Genomic DNA, 26,733 nt, shown 5'->3' with positions numbered 1-26,733 from the left:
TTGGATATTCCATGTCCTAACAATGCATTGAAGAGAAATAACATTGTTTTTAATCCATTATTCTTTTTGTGATTTCCTCAAACTTGTGTCTCCTCATTGATTTTGATTCTTAAATTTTATTAGTGGGAATGGATTTTTTGTATCTTTGGGTCACCTCATAACAACATCTCAGTGTTTCATTTGGGTCAGATTCCTTTGGAAAATCTGCAGACCGTCACCAGTCCACACTTCTGTACCTTTCTATTCCTTTAGTAAGGACCATTATGACATAATCTTGGCCATAATACTGAAATAAAAGACAGCATAAACATTCGTTCTCAAAGATAGTTGGAACTGCAGATGCTGGAGAATCCAAGATAACAAAGTGTGAAGCTGGATGAACACAGCAGGCCAAGCAGCATCTCAGGAGCACAAAAACTGATGTTTCAGGCCGAGACCCTTCATCAGAGAAGGGGATGGGGAGAGGGTTCTGGAATAAATAGGGAGAGAGGGGGAGGTGGACCGAAGATGGAGAGAAAAGAAGATAGATGGAGAGGAGAGTATAGGTAGGGAGGGGAGAGGTCAGTCCAGGGAAGACGGACAGGTCAAGGAGGTGGGATGAGGTTAGTAGGTAGGAAATGGAGGTGCGGCTTGAGGTGGGAGGAGGGGATAGGTGAGAGGAAGAACAGGTTAGGGAGGCGGGGACAAGCTGGGCTGTTTTTGGGATGCAGTGGGGGGAGGGGACGAGCTGGGCTGGTTTTGAGGTGCAGTAGGGGAAGGGGAGATTTTGAAGCTTGTGAAGTCCACATTGATACCATTGGGCTGCAGGGTTCCCAAGCAGAATATGAGTTGCTGTTCCTGCAACCTTTGGGTGGCATCATTGTGGCACTGCAGGAGGCCCATGATGGACATGTCATCTAAAGAATGGGAGGGGGAGTTAAAATGGTTCGCGACTGGGAGGTGCAGTTGTTTATTGCGAATCGAGCGGAGGTGTTCTGCAAAGCGGTCCCAAGCCTCCGCTTGGTTGCCCCAATATAGAGGAAGCCACACCAGGTACAGTGAATACAGTAAACCACATTGGCAGATGTGCAGGTGAACATCTGTTTAATACGGAAAGTCATCTTGGGGCCTGGGATAGGGGTGAGGGAGGAGGTGTGGGGGCAAGTGTAGCACTTTCCTGCGGTTGCAGGGGAAGGTGCCGGGTGTGGTGGTGTTGGAGGGGAGTGTGGAGTGGACAAGGGAGTCACGGAGAGAGTGGTCTCTCCGGAAGGCAGACAAGGGTGAGGATGGAAAAATGTCTTGGGTGGTGGGGTCAGATTGTAGATGGCAAAAGTGTCGGAGGATGATGTTTTGTATCCAGAGGTTGGTGGGGTGGTATGTGAGAACAACGGGTATCCTCTTAGAGCGGTTGTGGCGGGGGCGGGGTGTGAGGGATGTGTTGCGCGAAATGTGAGAGACGCGGTCAAGGGCGTTCTCGACCACTGTGGGGGGAAAGTTGCAGTCCTTGAAGAACGTGGACATCTGGGATGTGCGGGAGTGGAATGCCTCATCCTGGGAGCAGATGCGGCGGAGGCGGAGGAATTGCAGAACACCTCTGCTCGGTTCGCAATAAACAACTGCACCTCCCAGTCGCGAACCATTTTAACTCCCCCTCCCATTCCTTAGACGACATGTCCATCATGGGCCTCCTGCAGTGCCACAATGATGCCACCCAAAGGTTGCAGGAACAGCAACTCATATTCCGCTTGGGAACCCTGCAGCCCAATGGTATCAATGTGGACGTCACAAGCTTCAAAATCTCCCCTTCCCCCACTACACCTCAAAACCAGCCCAGCTCGTCCCCTCCCCCCACTGCATCCCAAAACCAGCCCAGCTTGTCCCCACCTCCCTAACCTGTTCTTCCTCTCACCTATCCCCTCCTTCCACCTCAAGCCGCACCTCCATTTCTTACCTACTAACCTCATCCCGTCTCCTAGACCTGTCCGTCTTCCCTGGACTGACCTATCCCCTCCCTACCTCCCCACCTATACTCTCCTCTCCACCTATCTTCTTTTCTCTCCATCTTCGGTCCACCTTCCCCTCTCTCCCTATTTATTCCAGAACCCTCACCCCATCCCCCTCTCGGATGAAGGGTCTAGGCCCGAAACCTCAGTTTTTGTGCTCCTGAGATGCTGCTTGGCCTGCTCTGTTCATGCAGCTTTACAATTTGATATAAGCAATTGTTCTATTCAGTATTATTCAATAACATTTCTAACAATGCATACAATATTATTCTGTTCCCATTGTGTCTGAGTTTTGTGTGACTTTGCTTGGCCCAGTATTCCATTCTTCTGTTTTACGTGTCTTTGGTCAGGTCTGAAATGCTTTCTATGTCATTTGCCAAGGTATTCTTGTGTTTTGTATGTTGACACAAGGTTTGCTGCATTCACTCTCATTAGCAATCAGCATTATCTGTTTCTTTTAAAGCCTTCTCCATTATTGCAGTTATAAACATATTCCTTAATATGACCTCATTACTGTAAGACTTTTAGGAATACACTCGCCTGAGGTCTGTCTCTTACTTGTTCCTACTTTGCTCTGTCCAGGTCTTCATGGCATTAATGAGTCAGGAAGTATTACCCTTTTCAGACCCATCTACAACATCTCCTATCGAGTCTCTTTGCCTTCATGCTATTATTGCTATAAATTTATTCTGCATTTAAATTTACCACTACCTTATCTGTGTAGACGTTTACTTGCACTTTCCCCGGTCATCAGTTTACTCTGGATAACAATAACTTAAGGCAGTTATTGGGTACTAATAACATATAATGCAATAATTTTCTTATTAAACTGAAGTACACTACAAAAATCTTTTCCACACAATACTTAAAATCACAAGTGAACCCTTTTATGTGGACTTGACCGATGATCAGACCAGAATAGGTGGTTAGCTTACACCATCTCAACTTCCAGCCATTGATCAAAGGACCACTTCCTCAAGCTAATTGACTTGTGAGGCATGGGTCTTTTTATACTCTTTCCATACAAAGAAACCATGCTTCCAAATCTTGACACTATCCAATCTCCAGCAAATGAGAAAACGTTATGTGACTATCATAGAAAACACAGTGTGGAGCTGGAGGAACACAGCAGGCTAGGCAGCATCAGAGGTGCAGGAAAGTTGACATTTCGGGTCGTGATCCTTCATCAGAAATAGGGAGGTGGAAGGGAGCTCAGAAATAAATAGAGGAGGGGTGCAACTAGGGAAAGTAGGTGGGATGGTGATAGGTGAGTGCACGTAGGGAGTGGTGGGGATTGGTCAGTGAGGTGGGAGAGGCAGATAGGTGAGAAAGAAGATGGGCAGGTTTTGTCAGGCCATGGAGGCGGGGATGAGAGGGAACGTTGGACAAGAGATGAACCTGGGGATGGGGAAATTTTAAAACTGATGAAATCCATGTTTAGGCCATTGGGCTGTCGTCTCCGAAGTCGCAATATGAGATGATGCTCCTCCAGTTTGCGGGTGGCGTCGTTGTGACACTGGAGAAGGCCCAGGATGGATATCTCGCCCAGGGAGTTGGAAGGGGAGTTAAAATGGTTTGCAATGGGAAGGTGTTATCATTTGAACAGAGTGCAGATGCTCTACAAAATGGTCTCCAAGCCTCCACTTGGTCTCATTGATGTAGAGGAAGCCACATTCGGGAGCAGCGGATGCAGTAGATCAAGTTGATGGATATGCAGGTGAATCCCTTTTCTAATATGGAAGGTTTGTTTTGGGGCTTGAATGAATGTGAGGGGGGGTAGTGTAGGTGCAGGTGTAGCACTTCCTGTCGTTGCAGGGAAAGGTGCCAGGGATGGTGGGGTTAGTGGGGTGTGTGGAGCAGACGAGGTAGTCCCAGACAGAGCAGTCCCTATGAAAAGCAGCTGGGATGGGAAGGGAAATATATCTTTGGTTGTGGGATTGGATTGTAGGTGGTGGAAGTGGCAGAGAATGATATATTGGATGCAGAGGTAGGTGGGGTGATATGTGAAGACAATGGGATTCTGTCATTGTTTTTGTTGCGGGGTGGGATGTGAGGATAGAAGTGTGGAAAATACAAGAGATGCAGTTGAGGACTTTTTCAGTCACTGGAGGGAGGAAATTGTGGTCTTTGAAATAGGAGGGCATCTGGGATATGCGGGAGTTGAACCCCATCTTGGGAATCGACGCAGCGGAGGCGGAGGAATTGGGAGTAGGGCATCGCATTCTTGCAGGAAAGTGGGTGAGAGGAGGTGTAGTCTAGTTAAGCTGTGGGAGTCAGTGGGCTTGAAATAGATGTCAGTTTCACCAGAGATGGAGACAGTGAAATCCAGGGAGGAGACGGAGGTATCGGAGATGATCCAGATGAATTTGAGTTTAGGGTGAAAGATATTAGTAAAGTTGATGAACTGTTCAAGCTCCTGATGAGAGCATGAGGTAGTGCCAATACAGTCATCAATGTAGCAGATGAAGAAGTGGGGGATAGTGCCAATGTAGCAGTGGAAGAAGTACTGTTCCATGTATCCTATGAAGAGGCAGGAATAGCTTGGGCCCATGCAGGTGCCCATTGCCACCCCCTTACTCTGTAGGAATTGAAAGGAGTTACAGGAGAAGTTGTTCAGGTTAAGGATGAGTTCAGTTAAGTGGATGAGGTTGTCAATGGAGGGGGACTGATTGGACCTGCGGGAGAAGAAGAAGTGGAGGGCTCTTCAGCCATCTGCATGGAGGATACAAGTACATCGGGATTGGATGTACATAGTGAGAGTGAGATGTTGGAGTCCACGGAATTGGAAGGTGGAGGGCGTGGGTGGTGTCCCAGACGTAGGTGGGGAGTTCCTGACCGGGGTGGAGAAAACAGAGTCCAGGTAAGTAGGCAGAGACAATGGGTCATCTGGGAGAGTCAGATATGTGGATTTTGGGAAGGAGATAGAAACAGTTGGTGTGGGATTGGGGACAATGGGGTCGGAAGCTGTGGGTGGGAGGTCACCTGAGGTGTAGAGGTTATGAATGGTTTGAGAGATGGTGTTTTAGTGGTCAGGGATGGGGTCATGTAAGGACACCAAGTGGGGATGGCCATCTTGCTGAGAGCTGCCAGTCAATCGGAGCCCAGCAACTCTTCTGTACTCAAGTCTTCACCTGCCACCTTTCTACCCAATTATTTGCTCCCTTGTCACCAAACATGCCATGGGAGAAGGCACAGCATTCCACCCAGTATTCTAAGCACAAATTTAACTACTAGTTGCGTATAGACTTAGAATTCTACGTTTTTCGTCCATAAGGCTTCTGTATAAAACTGCACGGTTTTAAATGATTTTTGTACGTTTTATTTAAACAGCATTATAATCTTTTCCCATTTACAAATACTTCTGGATTTGAACTCTTAAGGTCCCCTCCTTTATAAAATATTACCACTTTAAATACTTTTCCCTTATCCTTTCTCGCATTATCCAGTTTATATACTTACTCTTTAATGTTTCTATTTGCCGTGTGCTGCAAACAGATAGAACAGCAGTTGTTAGACATAAAAATTTTGAAAAAGACATGGCATGAATCTGAAAGTTCTTCAGTTTTTAAGTATGCATTATTCAAATTTCAGTATGTACTTTTCTGTATTACTTCCTTCAGAGAACAGATATCATTGTGGTAAACAATATTCATTTGTGGCTGTGAGTACAAATTCTGATTTTTGTGTCTCATGCAGGGAAGCTATTACAAGTTAATTCAGGTGCTAAAGAGCATTTGTTTTTTGAAGCACCAAGAGGGAAACGACAAACTATTAGAAGTACAGAGGTATGAAATTCCTTAATTTTGCTACATAAATTATTAAAATCTAGAAAAACAGTTGATAAACAATATATCTGGAGTAAATCTTTACACATCTTTATAAGCTTTTATTTGCACAACTATAGATAGTAACCAAACACTATCTAACCCAAAACCACAGTAACAGCTTATGACCATTTACAGACACGAAACAAACAACTATGTCTAGGCCTTCGTATGATTAAACACAATCAATATTAAATAATAAATTCTCTTTTCTCTCACTTAATAAAAATTAGAAGTTATGAAAACAAGCAAGGCTTCATAATAAACAATGTCATTGTTTTCATGTCATTATATTGTAAGATGCTGTGCGTCTGGGACCTCTAATTTGCCCGTGCGTACATTTCTTTTTGGAAAACAATTAGAGAGTTGATTATTTGGATTCTCCTATTAAAATTTTGAGATTATTTTTGTTTCCAGCATTTATTTCAAGCCAGTATGGCCAATCTGTAAACTTTCCTTGCTCACAGATTTTGTTAAATATATATTATCAACTCTACTTAGAATTCAAAGGATATACTATCCTCAGTATGCCGCTATACAGTATCAGATTTAAAATATTTAACTACAGGCCAAAAGTAAAGTCACCATTGTCTTATCATACCATGGGGCTGCTCTCTGTTTAGAGAGAGACAACCAGTGGTGATTTAACCTGAGGGTCACCATGCTTCAGGTGAGAGGAGAGGTTGAGAAGGAGAGTTCTTCATTGTAACCTTGACCAAAACACGAATTGAAGTCATGCTGTCGGTCTCATTTTGCATTGCAAACCTGCCATCCAGCCAACTGAGCTAACTGGCCAAAAGAGTGATAAGATTCTGGATTTAGCTGGATTCTCTGCAGAGTTAGGGATAATCAATTGCGCATGTGGCTTTCATTGATTCAATGAATGTCCAGGAATTTTCCTGAATGGAGAAGTTTCTAGTTGCTGAATGGACAGTTAATTTGAAGCCATAGGCTCCTGCATTTGTTTGCAAGGTTGTTGAGTGGCTGCCACTGCTTCTTCATCTTGAGAAGGTCCCAGGTCCCTCATCCTTTCAAGCTGTCTGTACCTTAGTGGGTGGATATTCAGTGACAAGAACTGAGGACATAACTCCTTAAAACCACAAGAACACCCACAGCGACAGTGAACATCTACAACTGCTTCCACACCAATGCAAGATTGAACAGACAATAGGCCTGCTCAGATGAGGTTTGAATGCCTGGATACATAAGGGGGAAGCATGCAATAAATGGCAGCAAAGGTCTCACATACAGTTGCAGGATGCTAGCTGTAAAGGGAGTAGCATGCATCTAAAGCCTCCCCAAAGGTCAATGTTTCAGCAGCCAAACTACTTTTAGCATTTTCTTTTTTAATATTAAAATTCGTAACAAAAAAATACCATTTCCCATTTTCACTCAGCTGTAGCTGCGTCCACAGTGCTGTCATAGAATTAACCTCCAGAAACATTCTGGTAAGGATGGTTCAAAGCTTTGAGTGAAGTTGGAGCTGGTGTTTGGCAACAACAAGAACTGCTCTTGCAAACATTTTCCAGAATAACAAGGAATTCAGTGTGCATGCCCATCAGTCTTCTCCTGCATGGTAACGATTGAAGCCCTCATCTGCAACTGAATTTGTCTGTATTATCACCTTCTAGGAATATATTTACCTTTGGCAGTCCTGCGGCCTGACCATGCCCACGTGCATGTTCCACCTCTAAACTGAGCTACACATAATGTCAGTATCAATGCTGTTGACTGAGAGTATCAGATCCAGTACAAAATCCTCTTCACAAATGTGCTCTATTCCTCTTCTTTCATAGGCATGTGGCAGGTATAGCTTGTTTAAAAGCATAAATGGTCAAAAAAGGCTTTGGGTTATAGAAAGCGGAATGAGAGATATATGGTTACATGATCTGCAGCGATCTACATAATCTCCTTTCATACCAAATGACAAGATAGAGACCAGAAAATACCATCATCTTGAATGACTTCAGTGAGGCTACTGCCAAGTCATCAGGAAGGGCTGCACCAACAATAAAGATCAAATGCAGTGTGTTTTTGGTTGCATTTTTATTTCAATCTATGTTATTTAAATTGTCACTTCTACCGATTTGATAATGTTTAAGTTCCTATGTTGGACAGTTTTTAAAATTTATTCATACGACATGTGCATTTCTGTCTTGGCCAACATATATTGCCCATCCCTAGGTGCTTAGGCGAAGGTGGTGGTGAACCTCTGCAATTGATTCAGTGTAGGCACACCCACAGTCCCATTGAGCAGGGAATTCCAGGATTTTGATCCAGTGACATTAAAAGAATGGTGATATATATCTCAGTCTGGATTATGAATGGCTTGGAGAGGAACTTGCAGGCGGTGATATTCCTACATATCTGCTACTCTTGTCCTTCAGGATGGTCATTGTTGTGGGTTTAGAAGGCGCTGTCTAAAAGCCTTGATGAATTTTAGTGGTATATTTTGTAGATAGTACACACTGCTGCTTGTTGAGCACCGGTGTTGAAAGGAGTGGATGTTTGTTGATGTAATAATGCCTGTCAAGTGGCCACTTTGCCCTTGTGTTGAGTATTATTATGAAACTGTAAACTTGGTTGATAAACTTAATCTCCACCATGATATTAAAGTGGGTGGGCTAAGAATTGCTAAGGTCTATCAGCAGGCATGGAGATTGTGGTTTGAAAATACCCTGTATCTGATATAAGTTATTATGATTGTAACACACTTCCTAATAGTAAATATGCTGCCAAGTGACTGCACTCTCAGCAGGGTATTCAGATTCAATCAAGGCTGGGACCAATTAAACCTTGCCTCCACTTCTTCAACCAGTATTTACTTCTTAAAGGGACCAGAGTAATTGCTGAAGACTAAAAGGCTTAGGGGAGAAAATGGCTCCAAGCACCTGTAATGTAGGCACTGATTGACCTCAGTGCTCAGAAATATCTGAAATGTGCACACAAATTTCCTGCAGTATGTGCATGACATCATCTTGATACTTCTTTGCATTTTCTAAATTGCATGCTATTCCTCAGTGACCTCACCAAACATGTTGCATGGCTTTTCACATGTACATGGACAATACCAATTCTACCTCATCACTGCTTCTCATAACATCTCCATTCTGTATTATAAAAAACCAATATAGGATCTGCAGAAATTTCCTCCAGCTAAATATTGGGAAGGGCAAATCCATTGTTTCTGTTCTCCAAGCTCTGTTTCCTTGCCTCAGATTCCATCCCTTTCTGTAGCATATGCCTGAGGCTGACGATTCAAAATTGTGGTGTCATATACAACTCTACCCTAACTTCAACTCCTCTGCTACTCAAATCTTCATCCTTTTTTTAACTGCTAATTAAAGGAATTAAGGGTTATGGGGAAGAGGCAAGAAAGTGGAGTTGGGTATTTATCAGATCAGCCTTAATCTTATTGAATGGCAGAGCAGATGGCCTACTTCTGCTATTATGTCTTAAGGTCTTATGATCTTCACTATTCCAACACAATGTTCCCAGCCTCCAATTTTAACTTCCATAAACATGAAGTCATCCAAAACTTTGCTGTCTGCATTCTTATTCACACAAAGTCCTTTTCACCCATCATCTTATTGATCCTTATTGATCTCTGTTGGTTGCAGGTGAAGTAATGCCTCAGTTATGTAATTTCTCTTTTCTTCTCAAATCCATCCATGGTTTTCCTATCTTTATGATCTCTTACAGTGTCACAACCCTCCCATATACTGGCATTCCTGGTATCTTGACCATCCACAGTTTTAACTGCACTACCTTTGGTGACTGTGACATCAGCTGTTAAAATTCTAAGTCCTGGAATTCTCTCCTTAAACTTTTCCACCACCCTATGTTCTATGCCACTTTTATGATGCTTAAAATTTACCATCTTGACTAACCTTTTTAGTCATGTATCCTAATATCTCCTTAAATTAGATTCCCTGCAGTGTGGAAACAGGTCTTTTGGCCCAACAAGTCCACACTGTCTCTTGGATCATCCCACCCAGACCCATCTCCTTATAACCCACACACCCCTGAACACTATGGGCAATTTAGCATGGCAATCCACCTAACCTGCAAATCTTTGGACTGTGGGAGGAAACCGGAGCGCCTGGAGAAAACCCACACAGACACGGGGAGAATGTGCAAACTCCGCACGGACAGTTACCCGAGGCTGAAGTTGAACCCAGGTCCCACGCACTGTGAGGCTGCAGTGCTAACCACTGAGCCACCGTGCCGCCCTAATGGCTGCCTAATGTCAAACTTTGCTTTATAAACATTATTGTGAAACTCCTTGGGATATTTATTCACATGACAGACATTATACAAAAGAGTTATTGTTTTAGAGGTTTGCTAAAGTCGCCTCAGGTTTGAACAGTCTACAAAGAATACTGGCGGATGCTGAAGTCCATTTTTGGTGATTTAAAACCTTGAGATGAAACAGATTGTTTCCAGACTGGGTAATCTGGTAGATCTTACTGTTGTAATTGAGCAAGACTGGAAGAAAGAAGAAGTCACACAGCATCCATGGCCTTATGTGCCCAGGGCAACTTGGCTTTTGCCTGAACTTAAAAGGTTTAGGATCCCTCACTGTGCGGATAGTGTGTGACCGTCATGCTGTTGAGTGGGACCTTTATTCTGGCAAAATTAACAATTTCTTCGTGCTGTAACAGCTGTTTTTTACACGCCATACTGAATCAAAGGCTGATTACTAATTGATATGTTATTTATTTGCTGTTGACATGGCATATAACACCAGCCTGAAACCAGTTTGTACACACATTGCAGCCTACAATGAAGGCCACAATTAATTTTATAGAGTATTCTATCAGTATTCTCAATTCTTTTGTAGCCTGGACCATTTTATTGTCCAATAAAGCAAAAAGTAAAAACTGCTTGAAAATGCATTAGATTTATGAATTAAGTCAGGACATAGTCTCCCTTACTGTCTAAGTTCCGTGTGGCTTTGTTTTTGCAAATCTGCTGTGAAGTGTTTCTCTAGTAGCTGCGGCATAGATGGTGGAATATTGCTGATTTCCAGTTGTGGAATCTGAAGAAGCAGTTAGAGGGTGACCATGCCTGGGCCTAGAATACTTCAGACTGTGCCATTTTAGGTTGGACTGCAGCACTGTGATCTGACTGACAGGCACTGTGAAGAGCCTTGCCAGCATTGCAGGTATGGGAGCATTGATGCTTTCTTTCTATGAGAGTAAAGCAGAGTTGTGCTCAATTTATCTATTGCCGTTCTCTTGGAATGGACCTCAACAATCCTGCTAATCTGTTAAAGAATAGATTGATGGACTGCTGTGACTTTTGAAGCTACTTACAACGGTGACATCCAGAGCCATATTGATAACATTCTGAACTTTCACTTCAGCACACAGGTCTTGACTGAAAACTGTTTTGCAGTGGAAACTGCTGTGGTGTTAGTTGTGCTCAATTAAAATTGTGACACAGGTCATCAAATGCTACACAGTTGTGTTGATGGAGAGAATGTTCTATTCCATGTGAGAAAATATAGCCCTTTGCCAAGCCAGTGCTGGACTCCTTCATGCCCCCTGACATTGAGGAGAGACTTTCCGATACCCTTATGAGTGCATTAAGATTTAGCTATCTCCACTTGCACCTGTAATCTAATTTATCGAAGTCCTTATCTGAGTCTTCTCAGGAGAAATGGTATGTGACCTCACCCGCTCATGAGCTTGTTTCCTGTGCCACTCTGGCTGCTGCATATTGTCACATAGTGTCAGACCATGTACAGATCCCTCATATCTTAACCTTTAAAAAATGTACATCTGGTAGCTGTGACTGTTGATTGAGTGACAGTGTCTGTTGTGGGAAGCCCTTAGTTCTTAGTCAACTGAAGTGAAAAAGGGAAAAACATTGGGTGATGGTGAGGGAACAGGAGGAAGTAAGAAGTGTGTGCATATATGATCTACAACGTCTCATTCAGCTGGTATTAAGAGATAAGAGAGAAGGAGCTTGAGGTCTGTGATACCCTTCTCATGACAGAGGCAAAATCTGTCTCCTTTGAGTTAAAACATGTGGTTGATTTATTCCTGGCTGCTGTTTGATCTATGATCTAGCATCTTCCAAATGGTGAAACAGATTTAATGGGCTGAATGGCCAACTTTTTTTCGATGTTTCTGTGTTCTTATGTTGAGATCAGTTATTCTGCCAGACAATGGTAAATTGTAACAGACTTGATCTGAAGGAAGTTCCAATTTATCTGTTTCATTTTTTATGCAGATACAGAAGATAGATTGGGCTACTTGGACATGCGTTTTAGGACCAACATGTGAAGGAATCTGGCCTACACACAGTGATATCACAGATGTCAATGCAGCCTGTCTAACCAAAGACAAGAAACTCATAGTCACAGGAGATGACTTTGGCTTTATGAAACTCTTTTCTTACCCAGTAAAGGTAACCATATTCATATAAGTTCTACTTTATTTAAATTTAAAAAGTCAAAATGATTAATCAATACACATTAATTTTAAATTCTCTATCATAAATGGACAATATCACAAATACCTCTAGAAATATTGCATGGAATTATTGGGAAGTTAAACTGAAATGAACTGAGATAAAAATTAATCCTTAACTTCTGGGCAGGAATCCAAAAAAAGTGGCTAATCTCCTCTTTGGAAAACCTGTCTAATGATCTTTTCAGGTAATTCTGGTCAGAAAATCGTCGCCCTCAAACTTTTTTTTTTAACTAAATTATAGGTTAAAAACTAAAACCAAAAAGGGTGCTATTTTGTTCTTAAGATACCCAACTATTTAATTCTCCCTTCTATTTAATTCCAGTTATTTTTAAATGTTAGAATTTTTTTTAAAATTCTCATAATAGCCAGGAACAGGGCAAAAACATTTACTGTGGAATAGGATCTGTGAAACAGTGGAGAGTGAACCTTTATATGGAATCCACCCACTCAGCCTCAGCTTTTATACTAATATGAGATGGGTTGCATGGGTTCAGTAACATTTTGTGACAATGCCTACAAGCATCAATCTGAGGAAAAACTATACGCTAAGTATGAACTTATCTCTACTCCTTTGGATGCTGATATCCTGTGTATTTGTAGAATTTTGTGTTTTAATTTTCAAACTCTTAGCTTTTGTGTTTCTTCATCTTGTTTCTCAGTAGTCACTGTGTGAAGACTAGTTAAAGATACAAAGGCAGAAAAGGGATAATTTAACAGGACATTTAATTAAAAACAAACAAAATATAGGTAAGGCCTCACACTTACCTTGTCCTGGGCCACTGGAGAGTTAAATAGTTCTAAAATAAGTTTAAAGAACAAAGTGTTCACAAACGTTTATAAGATCCAGATCAAAGAAGAATATTTGCACAATTACAAGGAAAATTCGCAATACTTAGGAATGGGTCCTGTTGCAATTGGGCTTCACTCTCAAAATTCTTCACTTTTATTTACACCAGGAGGCAATTTCCACAGGCTGTTATTTCTTTGACTGCAATGATGTGAAACCAAATGAATTTGTTCATAGGTACAGTTAAAACATAGAAAGTGAATTACCCTGTTATCAATTTAATGAACATAATTTTCCTGTCTGGCAGTGCTGTCGTCTTCAGAAAAAGATCCACACAAAAGCAAAAATAAAAACAGCAGGACAATGCTAGATTTACATGAGAGTATTGATTTTTAAATAACAAAATGTCCTTTTATGTGAACCTTTTAAGGTGAATCCTTAGATGGATAATTGGTTTATCATGCAGTTGCCAGTACAGACAAGAAACAAAAAGTTTATGACTTTTCTGCATTTGTATTAAATCTATCTCAGTCTTTGCCTACAAAGCTCTGCCCAAATTTCCCTGTTTTGAAATGATACTGAGACTTAGTTATATTGAACAATTATAAATTGGGTTCTGCTACTGTGATATACCCTTTACAACAATAAGTTGTGCTTATATACTAACTTTAAAGTAAATAAAAACCCAATGCACTTTTTGTAGGAAAAATATCAGCAAATTTTAATCTAACGTTGCATGTGGAAAGAGATAACAAGGTGGAGAGCTGGATGAACACAACAGGTCAAGCAGCATCAGAGGAGCAGGAAAGCTGACGTTTTGGGCCTCAGGTCACCTTACCTGCTCCTCTGATGCTGCTTGACCTGCTGTGTTCATCCAGCTGTACACCTTGTTATCTCAGAGTCTCCAGCTCCGCAGTTCCTACTATCTCTGAAAAAATTTTAACCCCATGCGACGGCTCTTCTAAGGATGCCTGCCTTGAAGAAGTTACCCTTCTCCCTCCGGAAAGATCTCAATGGATCTCTCTCCCATTGCAACTCTCTCGTAATCTCTTTGGCCCTGAAACTGCTCGACCACGTCCTGAAGCAAATCAGGTACTACAGCCACATTACCTTTCTTAGTACATGCCCACGGAACCTTTTCTGAAGAAGGATCTAGGCCCAAAACAACAGCTTTCCTGCTCCTCTGATGCTGCTTGACCTACTGCATTCATTCCAGCTCTACACCTTGTTATGTCAGACTCTCCAGCATCTGCAGTTCCTACTATCATTGCATGAGGAAATATTGAATAAGCAATCAAAAGCTTGACCAAAGAAATTTAAAGGGCTACTTTAAAAGATGTGAGAAGGGACAAAGATTTATTGACGTAATTCCTGAGTTTAGGGCCTAGACAGCTGAAGGCACAGTCGCTAATGTGAAATGAAGAAATCGGAGATACACAAGAGGCTAGAATTGGAGAAGTGTACTTTGTCTCAGGTAGAAGCAAGCATCTTTCTTACAAGGCTGATGACACAATATTTGAATAGATAGCAAAGCTCAAAAAACTTGGGAAGACAGCGGGCCAATTTGCCCCCTGAAGATTCCAAATGTCTTAGGTAAATTATTCATGGGGCAACCAATCAGAGAAATGTCACCCTCCCCGCCTTGTAAGCAAGAGTAATGCCAAGGGGCCATGTTATGCCATAATTAGTCAATCAAAACAAAACAGCATAGGTTTAAGGTGAGAGGGGCAAAAGGGCCCTGAGGGGTAACTTAAACAAAGTGTAGTGTGTATATAGAACAAGCTGCCAAATGAAGTGGGAGAGGTGAGCACAATTAGGTTTAAAAGACTTTTGGACAGGTACTTGGATAGGAAATGTTTAGGAGGATATGGGTCAAACACAGGCAAATGGGACTAGTTCAGTTTAGGGAACCTGGTCAACATGGATGAGTTGGGGCAAAGGGCTTGTTTCCGTGCTGTGTGACTTAATGACTGTAATGAAATGGTTGATCATTCATGAATTCCACCAGAAAATAAGCATGTGTTGTTCATCAAAAATTATTGCATGTCATCTATACATTTATGTAACTAGGACCCTTAGCATGAATGTTGCTGAAATCTTGAACTTCTAAAACTGCATTTGAATTAATAGAATGGATAATGGCCCAATGTTTCTCATGTACAAAATGGAAGACACGGTAGATAAAGTATTTTCACTGGTCAGAGATTCCAGAATTAAGCATTATTGTCTGAGAATTAGGGCTAGACCATTCAGGAGTGATATTAATAAGCACTTTTACATGCTGAGGGTGGTAAAGATTCAGAAAAATTTGGAACTCTCACACATGACAATGGATGCTAGGTCAGTTGTTAGTTTTAATTCTGAGACAGATAAATCTTTGTTAAGCAAAGGTATTAAAAGATATAGGCTAAAACTAGGTAATTGGATTTAAGCCGCAGATCAGCTGTGATCACATTACATGGTGGAACTAGCTCAATGAGCTGAATGAACAAAGAACAGTACAGCACAGGAACAGGCCCTTTGGCCCTCCAAGCCTGTGCCGACACATTTTGCCCTTCTATACTAAAACGGCCTTCACTTACAGGATCCAGATCCCTCTATTCCCTTCCTTTTCATGCATTTGTCCAAGGGCATCTTGAATGATGCTATTGTGTCTGCTTCCACCACCGCCTCTGGCAACGTGTTCCAGACACTCACCATCCTTTGTGTGAAAAATGTGCCTCACATGTCTCTTTATGAACTTTCCCCCTCACACTTTGAACCTTTGTCCCCAAGTAATTGACCCTTCCACTCTGGGAAAAAGCCTCATGCTTCCCACTCTATCCATACCATTCACAATCTTATAAATTTCAATTAGGTTGCCCCTCAACCTCCTGTTACGGTGAAAACAAACCCATTCTATCCAACCTCATACCAGGCAACATCCTGACCCTGTATATCTGCACACTGTCCAAGGCATCCACAACCTTGTGGTAGTGTGGTGATTAGAAGTGTATGCAATATTTCAACAGTGGCCTAACTAAAGTTCTGTAAATCTGCAGCATAACTTGCTTATCCTTATACTCAGTGAAAACAAGCTTGCCATAGGCCTTTTTTACTACCTTATCGCTGCCACTTTCAGTGTTGTGTGCACCTGCACACCCAGATCCCTCTACATATCAATACTCTTAAGGATTCTGCCATCCACCACATAATTTCTGCTTGTACTTGACCTTCCAGAATGCATCACTCACATTTGTCCAGATTAAACTCTAACTGCCATTTTTCTGCCTATACCTCCAATTGATCTATATTCTGCCGTATCCTCTGACAATCCTCCTCACCATCTGCAACTCCACTAATCTTTGTATCATCTGCAAACTTAGTAATTAGACCAGCTACATTTTCCTCCATGTCATTTATGTAAACCACAAACAGCAGAGGTCCTAGCATTGATCCCTGATCGCAACCCTCCATTCTAAAAAGCATCCTTCCACTACTACCCTCCACCTCCTATGAGTAAGCTAATTCTGTGTCCATCTTGCTAGCTCACCCCTGATACCATGGGACTTCACCTTTTGTACCAGTCTGCCATGACGGACCTTGGCAAAGGCTTTACTGAAGTCCACGTAGACAACATTAACCGCTTTTCCTTCATCGATCCTCTTCATCGCCTCTTCAAAAATCTCAATCAAGTTAGTGAAGCATGAACACCCCCCGCACAAAACCATGCTGTTTATCACTAATAAGTCTATTTGCTTCTAAATGCATACAGATCTTGTCCTTGAGAATGTCTCCCAATAATTTCCCTACCAGCAATGTGTGACTCACAGGTCTGTAATTTCCTGAACGATTCCTGCTACCCTTCTTAAACAATGGGACAACATTGGCTATTCTCCAGTCTTCTGGGACCTCACTTGTGACAAAAGAGGATATAAAGACGTCTGTCAGTGCTCCAGCAATTTGTTCTTTTGCCTCCCTCCATTTTCTGGGTTGACTGCGGACTTTTCTACCTTAATACTTATTAAGATAGATAACACGTTTTCCTTTTTAACAGCAACTTGGCTTTAAAACTTGTCACTCCCTTCGCTGAGAACATCCTCTACCAACTCCTTGTCTTTCATGAATGCTGATACAAAGTATTTGTATAGGACCTCACCTACCTCTTCTGGCTCCACGCAAAGATTCCTCCCTTTTGTCTTTGAGTGGGCCAGCCTTTTCCCAGGCTACCCTCTTGCTTCTTATTTGTTTAAAAAGCCTTAGGATTCTCCTTAATCCTATTTACTAATGACTTTTCATGACCTCTTCCAGTCCTTCTAATTCCTTGTTTAAGTTCTTTCCTACTTTCCTTATATACTTCAAGGGCTTCATCAGTTCGCATCCTTCTAGGCCTACTCCTGTTCTGAAAAATGTGTACATAGTATGTACATAATGGATTGTAATAGTATCTGTCTAATGCACTGGTCCTATTTAAATATAGCATCTAATGGTGTCTCATTACTCCCTATCCAAAGGGAAGGAAGAAGGAGAATCCTTGTAGTTTACTTTTTCAGAATGATAAACTAGCACTTTGTGAGATATAATAGTATCAGAGATAATGGGAACTGCAGATGCTGGAGAATTCCAAGATAATAAAATGTGAGGCTGGATGAACACAGCAGGCCAAGCAGCATCTCAGGAGCACAAAAGCTGACGTTTCGGGCCTGGACCCTTCATCAGAGAGGGGGATGGGGAGAGGGAACTGGAATAAATAGGGAGAGAGGGGGAGGTGGACCGAAGATGGAGAGTAAAGAAGATAGGTGGAGAGAGTATAGGTGGGGAGGTAGGGAGGGGATAGGTCAGTCCAGGGAAGACGGACAGGTCAAGGAGGTGGGATGAGGTTAGTAGGTAGATGGGGGTGCGGCTTGAGGTGGGAGGAAGGAATGGGTGAGAGGAAGAACCGGTTAGGGAGGCAGAGACAGGTTGGACTGGTTTTGAGATGCAGTGGGTGGGGGGGAAGAGCTGGGCTGGTTGTGTGGTGCAGTGGGGGGAGGGGACGAACTGGGCTGGTTTAGGGAACAGCAACTCATATTCCGCCTGGGAACCCTGCAGCCTAATGGTATCAATGTGGACTTCACCAGTTTCAAAATCTCCCCTTCCCCCACTGCATCCCTAAACCAGCCCAGTTCGTCCCCTCCCCCCACTGCACCACACAACCAGCCCAGCTCTTCCCCCCCACCCACTGCATCCCAAAACCAGTCCAACCTGTCTCTGCCTCCCTAACCGGTTCTTCCTCTCACCCATCCCTTCCTCCCACCCCAAGCCGCACCTCCATCTACCTACTAACCTCATCCCACCTCCTTGACCTGTCCGTCTTCCCTGGACTGACCTATCCCCTCCCTACCTCCCCACCTATACTCTCTCCACCTATCTTCTTTACTCTCCATCTTCGGTCCGCCTCCCCCTCTCTCCCTATTTATTCCAGTTCCCTCTCCCCATCCCCCTCTCTGATGAAGGGTCCAGGCCCGAAACGTCAGCTTTTGTGCTCCTGAGATGCTGCTTGGCCTGCTGTGTTCATCCAGCCTCACATTTTATTACTTTGTGAGATATTACTATTTTTAAAAACTTCATACAATAACTGGCTATGTAATTTTGGATTTTGATATTGGACAAAGGGGCTTGTATTGACAAGCGCACAAAATATTTAACTAAAGAAAGCTAAAGTGAATTAATTTCTTTCCTTTTTCTGTTATTTAGTACAATATAAATTATGGATAATTAATCCAGAAAAAACTTATCAAAATTATCAGCAAAAAGTAAAATGTCAAAAAGAACATCTAGTAGAGGCATAGTATACGTGCTGCTGTATTGTAAAGGTTTACTAAGTATATAAAGCCATCACAACCAACACCCAGTTGAAAATTGAACTAATTTTGTTTTTCAGGGCCGATATGCAAAGTTTAAGAAGTATGTGGGCCACAGTGCTCATGTGACCAATGTACAATGGGCACAAGATGATAGCTTGTTGCTAACAGTGGGTGGAGCTGACACCGCTTTGATGATCTGGAGTTGGGAAACTGATGGAAACAGGGACAACAAGCCTGTGGACAGTGAAGAGTCTGATGACACCGATGAAGATGGAGGTAGATAGGAAATAAACTCATAACTCAAGTATTTTTCGTAGCCAGTGTACTGCTACATTTTGCCTTTGTAATAAACTGAAATTTTACAATCATCTAGCAAACCTACTGGACAGCAACAATGTATTACCACTATCACCAAACTGCTTTTTTTGAGATACCCACCACTAAACCACTCATTTCACAAATTAAACAACAAGAATGGAAGCAGTGCAGCAACAACAAAAATAGGAAAGTATAAGTAGAGAAGAAGAGAGCTAACTTAAAATGGAGTTGGAGGGGAATAAACTGCATGTTGTTACTTTTCCAACAAGTGGGTTCAGACTTGACATTATTCATTTACTGGGACCCTTTCATTAATAAAGCTAGAATTGGTCATTTTTCTGTCTCAAGGCATCCTTTTATCAGAACTGTCTCAGATGGGAACATACAGCGTTCCTTTACTGACCTTCAAGCAGTTCTGTTCAAAGGTACCGTTGTATTTCACTGCATGACCAGGCTTTTTAATTTTGCTTAGCTTCTGTTGGTCATCTTCTAAGCAGGTATGGGCTGCTTAGTGTGTTCAGGTACAAACCCCCCTTACGTGGTCAGGTACAGGTCACCTCTACAGGGTTCAGAAAAGATTTGCAAGAATGTTGCCAGGGTTGGAGCTATAGAGAGAAGCTGAATAAACTAGGCCTGCTTTCCCTGGAGTGTCAGAGGCTGAGGGATGACTTTATAAAATCATGAGGAGCATGGATAGGATAAGTAGACAAGGCCTTTTCCCAAAGGTGCAGAGTCCAAAACTAGAGAGCATAGGTTTAAGGTGAGAGGGGAAGAATTTAAAATGGACCTCAGGGGTAACTCTTTCACGCAGAAGGTGCACGTGTATGGAATGAGCTGCCAGAGGAAGTGTTGAAGGCTGCTACAATTACAGCATTTAAAAAGCATCTGGATGGGTATATGAATAGGACGGGTTCAGCGAGATATGAACCAAATGCTGGCAAATGGGACTTGATTTATCCTGGTTGGCATGGACAAGTTGGACCGTAGGGCCTCTTGTGTATCTCTATGACTTTATGACTCTATGACTTTGTAAATCAAGCATAATACTCAATGGTATTGTTGCTTGTCTCTGCCTGACACAACAGTTAACTTCAATGGAAGTGAGTATAGAAGGCACAGGGCACGCTTTAACTGAACCAATTCACTCTTTTATTCTCAAAAGTATCAAACATCAAAATTATTCCCTAATATAAACTGTAACTAATTAAGGGAAACAACACGAGTCACCCTTCTGCTAATTCAGTACTGCACTTAATTAAAACACATTACCCAGGAATGGTCAGCTGGCCAGGCTGAACAGTTCCTTTGTTGTCTTTGCCCCACCTCCTGGCACGGGTTCCTCGTGTGTTGTTCTTCTCCAGAAGTACGCTGCAGAGTTCTGATCATGCTCTGTTTTATCCCTGAGCCTCTATTGTTTTCTTCCAGTCAGGGACATCCACTTAATGGTGCTAAGCACTGGATCTTCCAATCGTGTACCAGGACTGAATTCCCTTTCCTTTTTTGGTCTGGGTGGCACCACTGTTTACATAACTGTTACTACATTCACCTTTCAACACTCATTCAACTTGAATAACTCATAGTCTCTCCATACAAGTTTTAACCAGTTATAACCCTGACTAAAGAATTCCTGCTTTTGATGACCTTGGAATGACCATGTTTCTCTTCAGCGCAATATGTGATAAAGCAGAGGTTGATCCCCCTTCTGGGAACTAAAACGGAAACAGAGGAGCACCTCACCTTATAATCTGTAAAAAGAGTGTAAAAAGTGGTGTAACTTGCCTTTCAGCAACCTCGAGTGACTAAATAAAATACACCCCAATACTCAATTTACAATCAACAAATAACAATTTATTTATCTAATTCTAACAGTGAATAAATTAACTAAACTATTAACAAACAGTATAAATCCCTTCTAACCACTATTTCAGAATTTAAGAAAATTCTAATAGTATGCTGTTCCAATAAATGTAAGTCCCACTTATAAAATAAAATAAAAAAGTCAAAATAATTCTTTCAAAGTTACAGCCAGGTTACATGTCTTCTGAATGCTCTGTACCTTCTCCATCAATTCTTCTTTCAGAAGGGCCTTCTCCATCAGTTGTTCTGTCAGGAATGTTTACTAATTGTGCCATTGGTACTGTTGTTATTTAGATGGTGCTTTCTTTAAGTCTTAGAGGAGTCTGTGAGAGCCAGTGATTCTCTCTTGAGAGCTGACAGCTGTTAACTCTGGCAGATGGCAGTTTGCTCTCCTACCTTTGGCCAACTTTTGTACCCTTGATAACTAGTGTCCTTTAGGAAAGGAAACTGCCATCCTTATCTGGTCTGATCTACATGTGACTCCAGACCCACAGCAATGTGGTTGACACGTAACTACCCTCTAGGCAATTAGGGATAGGCAATGAATGTTGCCTATCCAGCAACACCCTCAACCCAAGAATGAATAAATTCGGGTGTTCTCTATGTGCTTGCAAACTTTCAAGCTGCTGCCCACAGACTGTTTTTTAAACCTCTAAGCATAGAGAAAGGACATCATCTTTTGAAGAGGCCACACAATGCTTTCCCACCACTAGAATTTTACAAACACAAAATTCTAACTTCCTGTCTCCAAATCCACAAGTACTCTACCCAGCTTAGCAGCCACTGTTTACGGTGATTGTTACCACGTTCAACTTTCAACACTCATTCAACTTGAGTAACTCACAATCTCTACATCTAAGTTTTAACCGGCTCCAGCCCTGGCCAACATCTTTCCCCTTTTGATCCAAAGATTTGTCTGAGGATGACCACATTCCCCTTAAGCGTAATGCCAAGCCGCTTCGTGGCTCCCTTTGTTACTAAAGCGTTAGTAAATATTTTCCATACACATATCAGTATGCTTTTAAAATATCATTTTAAATCCTTACATCTACTAAAAAAGCATAATAATGACACGGTAAATGCAGACTCCTTAATATCATTGAAAACTTTCCCCTGTTCACGACATTCATTGGTATTTCAGATACATCTCCATTGTCATTCCTTTCCATTTTTTAATTTGCTGTCTTAGCAACCAAAACAGAACTATTACCACAGTAAGTACAACAACCACATAAGACATAATCCTGATTCACAGATGGACTTGAGCATTCAGTCCCCAGTTCCAGAGTTTATACTGGAGATTTGGAGCCTGCAACATCTCGCTTGCTTCTTCTGCATTTGCTTTGATCTGTTTCTCGTGTACTGACCATTTATGGATAACTTCCTTGGCTTCTTCAATAATCTTTATGCAGTCTACACTGAAGTGTGGAATGGGTGGAAGGTCCATAGCTACAAACTGTTGCACATCTTCGTGTGTCATTTCGACAAACAGATAGCGTCATGTACAATTTCACGTTAGGTTCAGGCTTAAACAATATTTGATGGCCAATGGCTAAATCAGAAGGAACATTACCAAACGCCACATTTTGTACATTCGAAGCCCACCATTTCCATCCCTTGGTATCTCCACATCTACTCACATCACGTGAATATTACTGTGACATTTGTTCACCATGGAAAGGGCCCCCATTCAAAGGAAAATGATAATAATGATCCGTTACGTTCTCGTGTTGAGTCTTCTTCTTATAAATCAAATGGAGTTTCTGCTCTTATTTGCACTCAATCTGATTTTGTTCCAGTGACAGATCCTGCAGCTCTTAGTTACTTCAGGCAGATCTGCTACCTCTTGTAATCTCCCCATTTTTCTCCTGGTTCATCTGGACTGAAAAGGAGTATGCCAATCTCTACCCTTATTTTTCTGCTTTCTCCATTGGGAGACAGCCGGTATCCAAATTTGGTTTTGGTCTGTTGCATTGGGTTTTTATGAAGGAGATCTCGATGGAATCCATTTCCAGCCTGACATGTTGCTGGGGTTTCTCAACCTCCTCCCCATTTTCCTAGTTGTCATTGACATCCCAGGCTCCTTCTCAAAACCAGTCCCGTGTGAGATCTTCCCATCCGGAAATAACATTGACTCCGAAAGAATCCAACTTAATGTGCTGATTATGGTGATCTATATTGTTTTGGTCTCCCCCAAAGGGTTTCAATTGATTTATATGGCACTAACCACTCTTGTTAGGGGCTGTTAGAACCTTGTGTACAAAGGGTCTGACTTTATCAATTACTTCTGGTGCAACAAATCTGGTGGATGGAGATCATTACTTGTTGACCACCTGTAGCTCTACTGGCTTTGCTTTTGAACAAAAATGGGCTTTATTTTGTTGATTCCTTTTGTTCTCTTGTTAACTGCTCCATAATTCACTTCCTTTACCCTTTCAATTAACTGCTGAACCCTCTTATCCTTTGTTACGTTATCCACTCTTAGTTCTGAGAGGTCCAACCTGAGCAAAATCTCTAATCCTCTCATTTCTCATCCTGCCATCAGTCTGTAAAGGGTAAATCCAGTGGAGGAAGACACAGTGCTTCTTATTATCATCAAGACATAAGGAAACACTGGTGTCCAAGTGCATATACAACTTTGGCCAACATATTCTTCAAAGTTCAATTCATTCTTTCAATCCGCCTAGATTGAAGCCTATAAGATATGTAGAATCCTTATTTTACCCCTGCTAATGTCGTGACATTCTGCATCACTTGGGCCATAAAATGCATCCCTTGATCTGATTCAGTACTCCTTGGTAAACCCCAATGTGTAAAGACTTTATCTAACAGGACCTCGGCCATAGTTTTAGCAGTATCAGTTCGAGTAGTAAACGCTTCTACTCATTTAATGTAGGTATCCACCATCAATAAGATATACTAACATCCTCATGTAATTGGGGGTAGTGGACAAGTTTGTCCAAGCTTTTGCAACTTACTAACTATGTCTCAATGCTCCTTTCTTAATATTCCTAACCAAATTATGTTGTGCACGTGTCAAACAATCTTGACACAAAGCTCTATGTCTCCCTTCATGCGTGGCCACCAGCACACCTCACTAAGTCTTTCCAAGGCATCAGAGATAATGGGAACTGCAGATGCTGGAGAATCCAAGATAACAAAGTGTGAAGCTGGATGAACACAGCAGGCCAAGCAGCATCTTAGGAGCATCTCAGGGCCGATGAAGGGTCTAGGCCCGAAACATCAGCTTTTCTGCTCCTAAGATGCTGCTTGGCCTGCTGTGTTCATCCAGCTTCACACTTTGTTATCTTTCCAAGGCATTCTCTGCTCCTTGGTGCCTGTGAATGGCATGAAAGCAATATATCATCTTGTTCCTTCCATTCACATAGGACAACTCTATCACCTTTATGTATTCCCTTCTGCTGATCATAACACAATTTCTCTCCCTTTAGAAACTTTTGTAATTCAGTATTCTTCCTCTTCTCCTGCTAAATCTTTGAGTGTCTTTTCTTTGTCTTTCTGTGCTCCTGTTTCCTCATTCTGTGGCTCCCACTATTTGCTATTGCCCCTCATTTAGCCAGTTCATCTGCCTTTCTGTTTCCCTCTGGTGATAACTTGGAATGAGCTTTGCCTTTTCAAAGGTATACCTTAGCAATGGGGCAGACAATAAGGCCTTCCCATCTGCTGACACAAACCCTCCCACCTCCCATAGGATAGATATTCTGTCAGGCTGTTGCACACATACATACTATCTGAGTTGATAGTAGATCCAAGGTGAAATTTCTCTGGGTGGCTCACTATGTATGCCACTGCTGCCAACTCAGCTGCTTGAGCCATCATGGTTTTTGGCAGATTAAGGGCTATATTAACCATTTCCAGTTGTTATTATTCACTATATACAGGCCACATCTTGTCTTTCTTTCCCCATTCAGTACAGGTGAAGTGCCATCAACAAAAATTTTTAAGGGTGATTTTTCGTTTTCTGTGTTCTGTTTACCAGTAAACCCCTCATTTTTGTTTTGATGCAAATGGTCACTTGGGATTATTTGCTCTAACCACAAGATACTCATGTGGTGTCCCCAGTAAATTACATTGTCCACTAACATGGTAGTACTTTTAACCCATTTTATCTCTGTGTTACTCCCATGTAACAGCAACGTCCATCTGTCAATCCTGTTGTATCTCACTGTGCCATCATTAATACGTCCATCCAGCAGCATCTGAATTGGGTGCATTTCCCATCAAAATTGTCAACAGGTTCAACCTTACAATGTAGGTAAAATGTTGTACTGTCCAGGAAACTGCCAACAAATGTCTTTCACGTGGCATGTACCCCTGGTCGACTGGGATAAGCATGAACAAGGCATAGGCTACTGCTCTCCACTGACCATGTACCTCTTGCAGTAAGACCGCTGATATTGTAGAATCTGTTGCAGCCACCTCCAAGGAGAATGGTTCAACCTTCTTTGGGGCTTCCAAGGCAGATGCATTCACCAAGCCCTGTTTCAAAGCTATTACTGTTTGTGCGTGTTCTGGCTTTCATTCTCTTGGGGCGTTTTTCTTTCATAACTTCATTTGTGGCAAAACCATCAATATGGTCTCTACAGCACCCAATTAAGCCCAAAAGTGATCTTAGTCCCTTCACATCCATGGAGATGGGAAGTCTAGCTGCTGTTTCAATTCGTTGTTTGTCAATCTCTCTTTCCCCCAGTGTTAACACCTAAGTAACTCATTTCCTGTCTCATTATCTGAACCTTTCTCGGGTTCACTTTCAATCCAAGTTCCTTCAATAGTTGGAACAACTCATTCCAGAGCTGGTACTGCTCATGTTCGGTTCCTGTTTGTAAAAGCAAGTTGTCAACATATCATATCAAACAGTCTGGCCGAGAAAATACCCACAACTCATTGCTTAACCATTAATAAAATATTGAGGGGGCATTGTGGAATCTCTGTGGTAAAGTTGTCCATTTACATTGCTGTCCTTTAAAGGTAAATGCAACTTTATATTGATACTCAAAGGGATTGACCAAAATCCATGTTGATGTCCAGTACTGTAAACTATTGTGCTAACTTGCTTTCTTTAAACTTAGTTTCAAGGATAGTAGCCACCTTGGGGGCTGCCATAGATGTGACTTTATTTAGTTCCCTGTAGTTGATGATTAATTGCTAGCTCCCTTCTGGCTTTTAACTGGCCAAATTGGAGAATTATTAGTGCAAGCAACAGATCATAGTACTCCCTGAGTCATGAGACTCTGGATTACACTCTCTCTGTCTCCTCTTACATGTTTGAGAAACACATTTTGCTTCTGTGGCTTCAGGTCTGGACCTTGAATACAAATTTCCCTCATATCCTTCCACAATCATGTTTGATTTTGGCAGAAATATCTTGGTTCTCTGTTAGTATGGCCTGGACCATTGAATCCCAGCTCATGTTTGTAAGATTTATCTACATTTCTCCCACTGTGCAATCTCATTCTCGGTATTGACTATCTGGTATTTCAGCGACAGACTGTTCCTGGCTCCTCCCTGGCATCTGTCAGATCATCAGTTTACTGGGTCAAAACAAAGTCTTTAACGTATAATCACGTCCCAGAATATGTTCCTGCTGCTGGCATTGTCATAGTAGGACCACCCAGTATTGTAAGAGTACAGATCCTA

General features: G+C 42.0%; 1 protein-coding gene and 1 long non-coding RNA gene across 2 annotated transcripts in view; one reads left to right on the top strand and one right to left on the bottom strand.

The window, feature by feature from the left end:
• LOC125455105 (uncharacterized) overlaps positions 1 to 20,601 on the bottom strand; it is a 36,707-nt gene extending 16,106 nt beyond the window's left edge. The window contains exons 1-3 of the long non-coding RNA XR_007248141.1: positions 20,488 to 20,601; positions 13,054 to 13,085; positions 5,442 to 5,467 (exon numbers count right to left, since the gene is read on the bottom strand). This is a non-coding gene — a long non-coding RNA (uncharacterized LOC125455105). The remainder of the gene's footprint in view (positions 1 to 5,441; positions 5,468 to 13,053; positions 13,086 to 20,487) is intronic.
• LOC125455104 (echinoderm microtubule-associated protein-like 6) overlaps positions 1 to 26,733 on the top strand; it is a 428,800-nt gene that overhangs the window by 248,887 nt on the left and 153,180 nt on the right. Inside the window, exons 24-26 of the mRNA XM_048536679.2 lie at positions 5,679 to 5,767; positions 12,047 to 12,223; positions 18,978 to 19,176. Of these exons, the coding sequence (XP_048392636.1) occupies positions 5,679 to 5,767; positions 12,047 to 12,223; positions 18,978 to 19,176 (465 nt within the window). The remainder of the gene's footprint in view (positions 1 to 5,678; positions 5,768 to 12,046; positions 12,224 to 18,977; positions 19,177 to 26,733) is intronic.

Source organism: Stegostoma tigrinum, chromosome 9, assembly GCF_030684315.1.
Source record: "Stegostoma tigrinum isolate sSteTig4 chromosome 9, sSteTig4.hap1, whole genome shotgun sequence".
NCBI lineage: Eukaryota > Metazoa > Chordata > Chondrichthyes > Orectolobiformes > Stegostomatidae > Stegostoma > Stegostoma tigrinum.
Note: the sequence above shows the minus strand (reverse complement) of the source record. Positions and strands in the feature narration are given on the sequence as shown.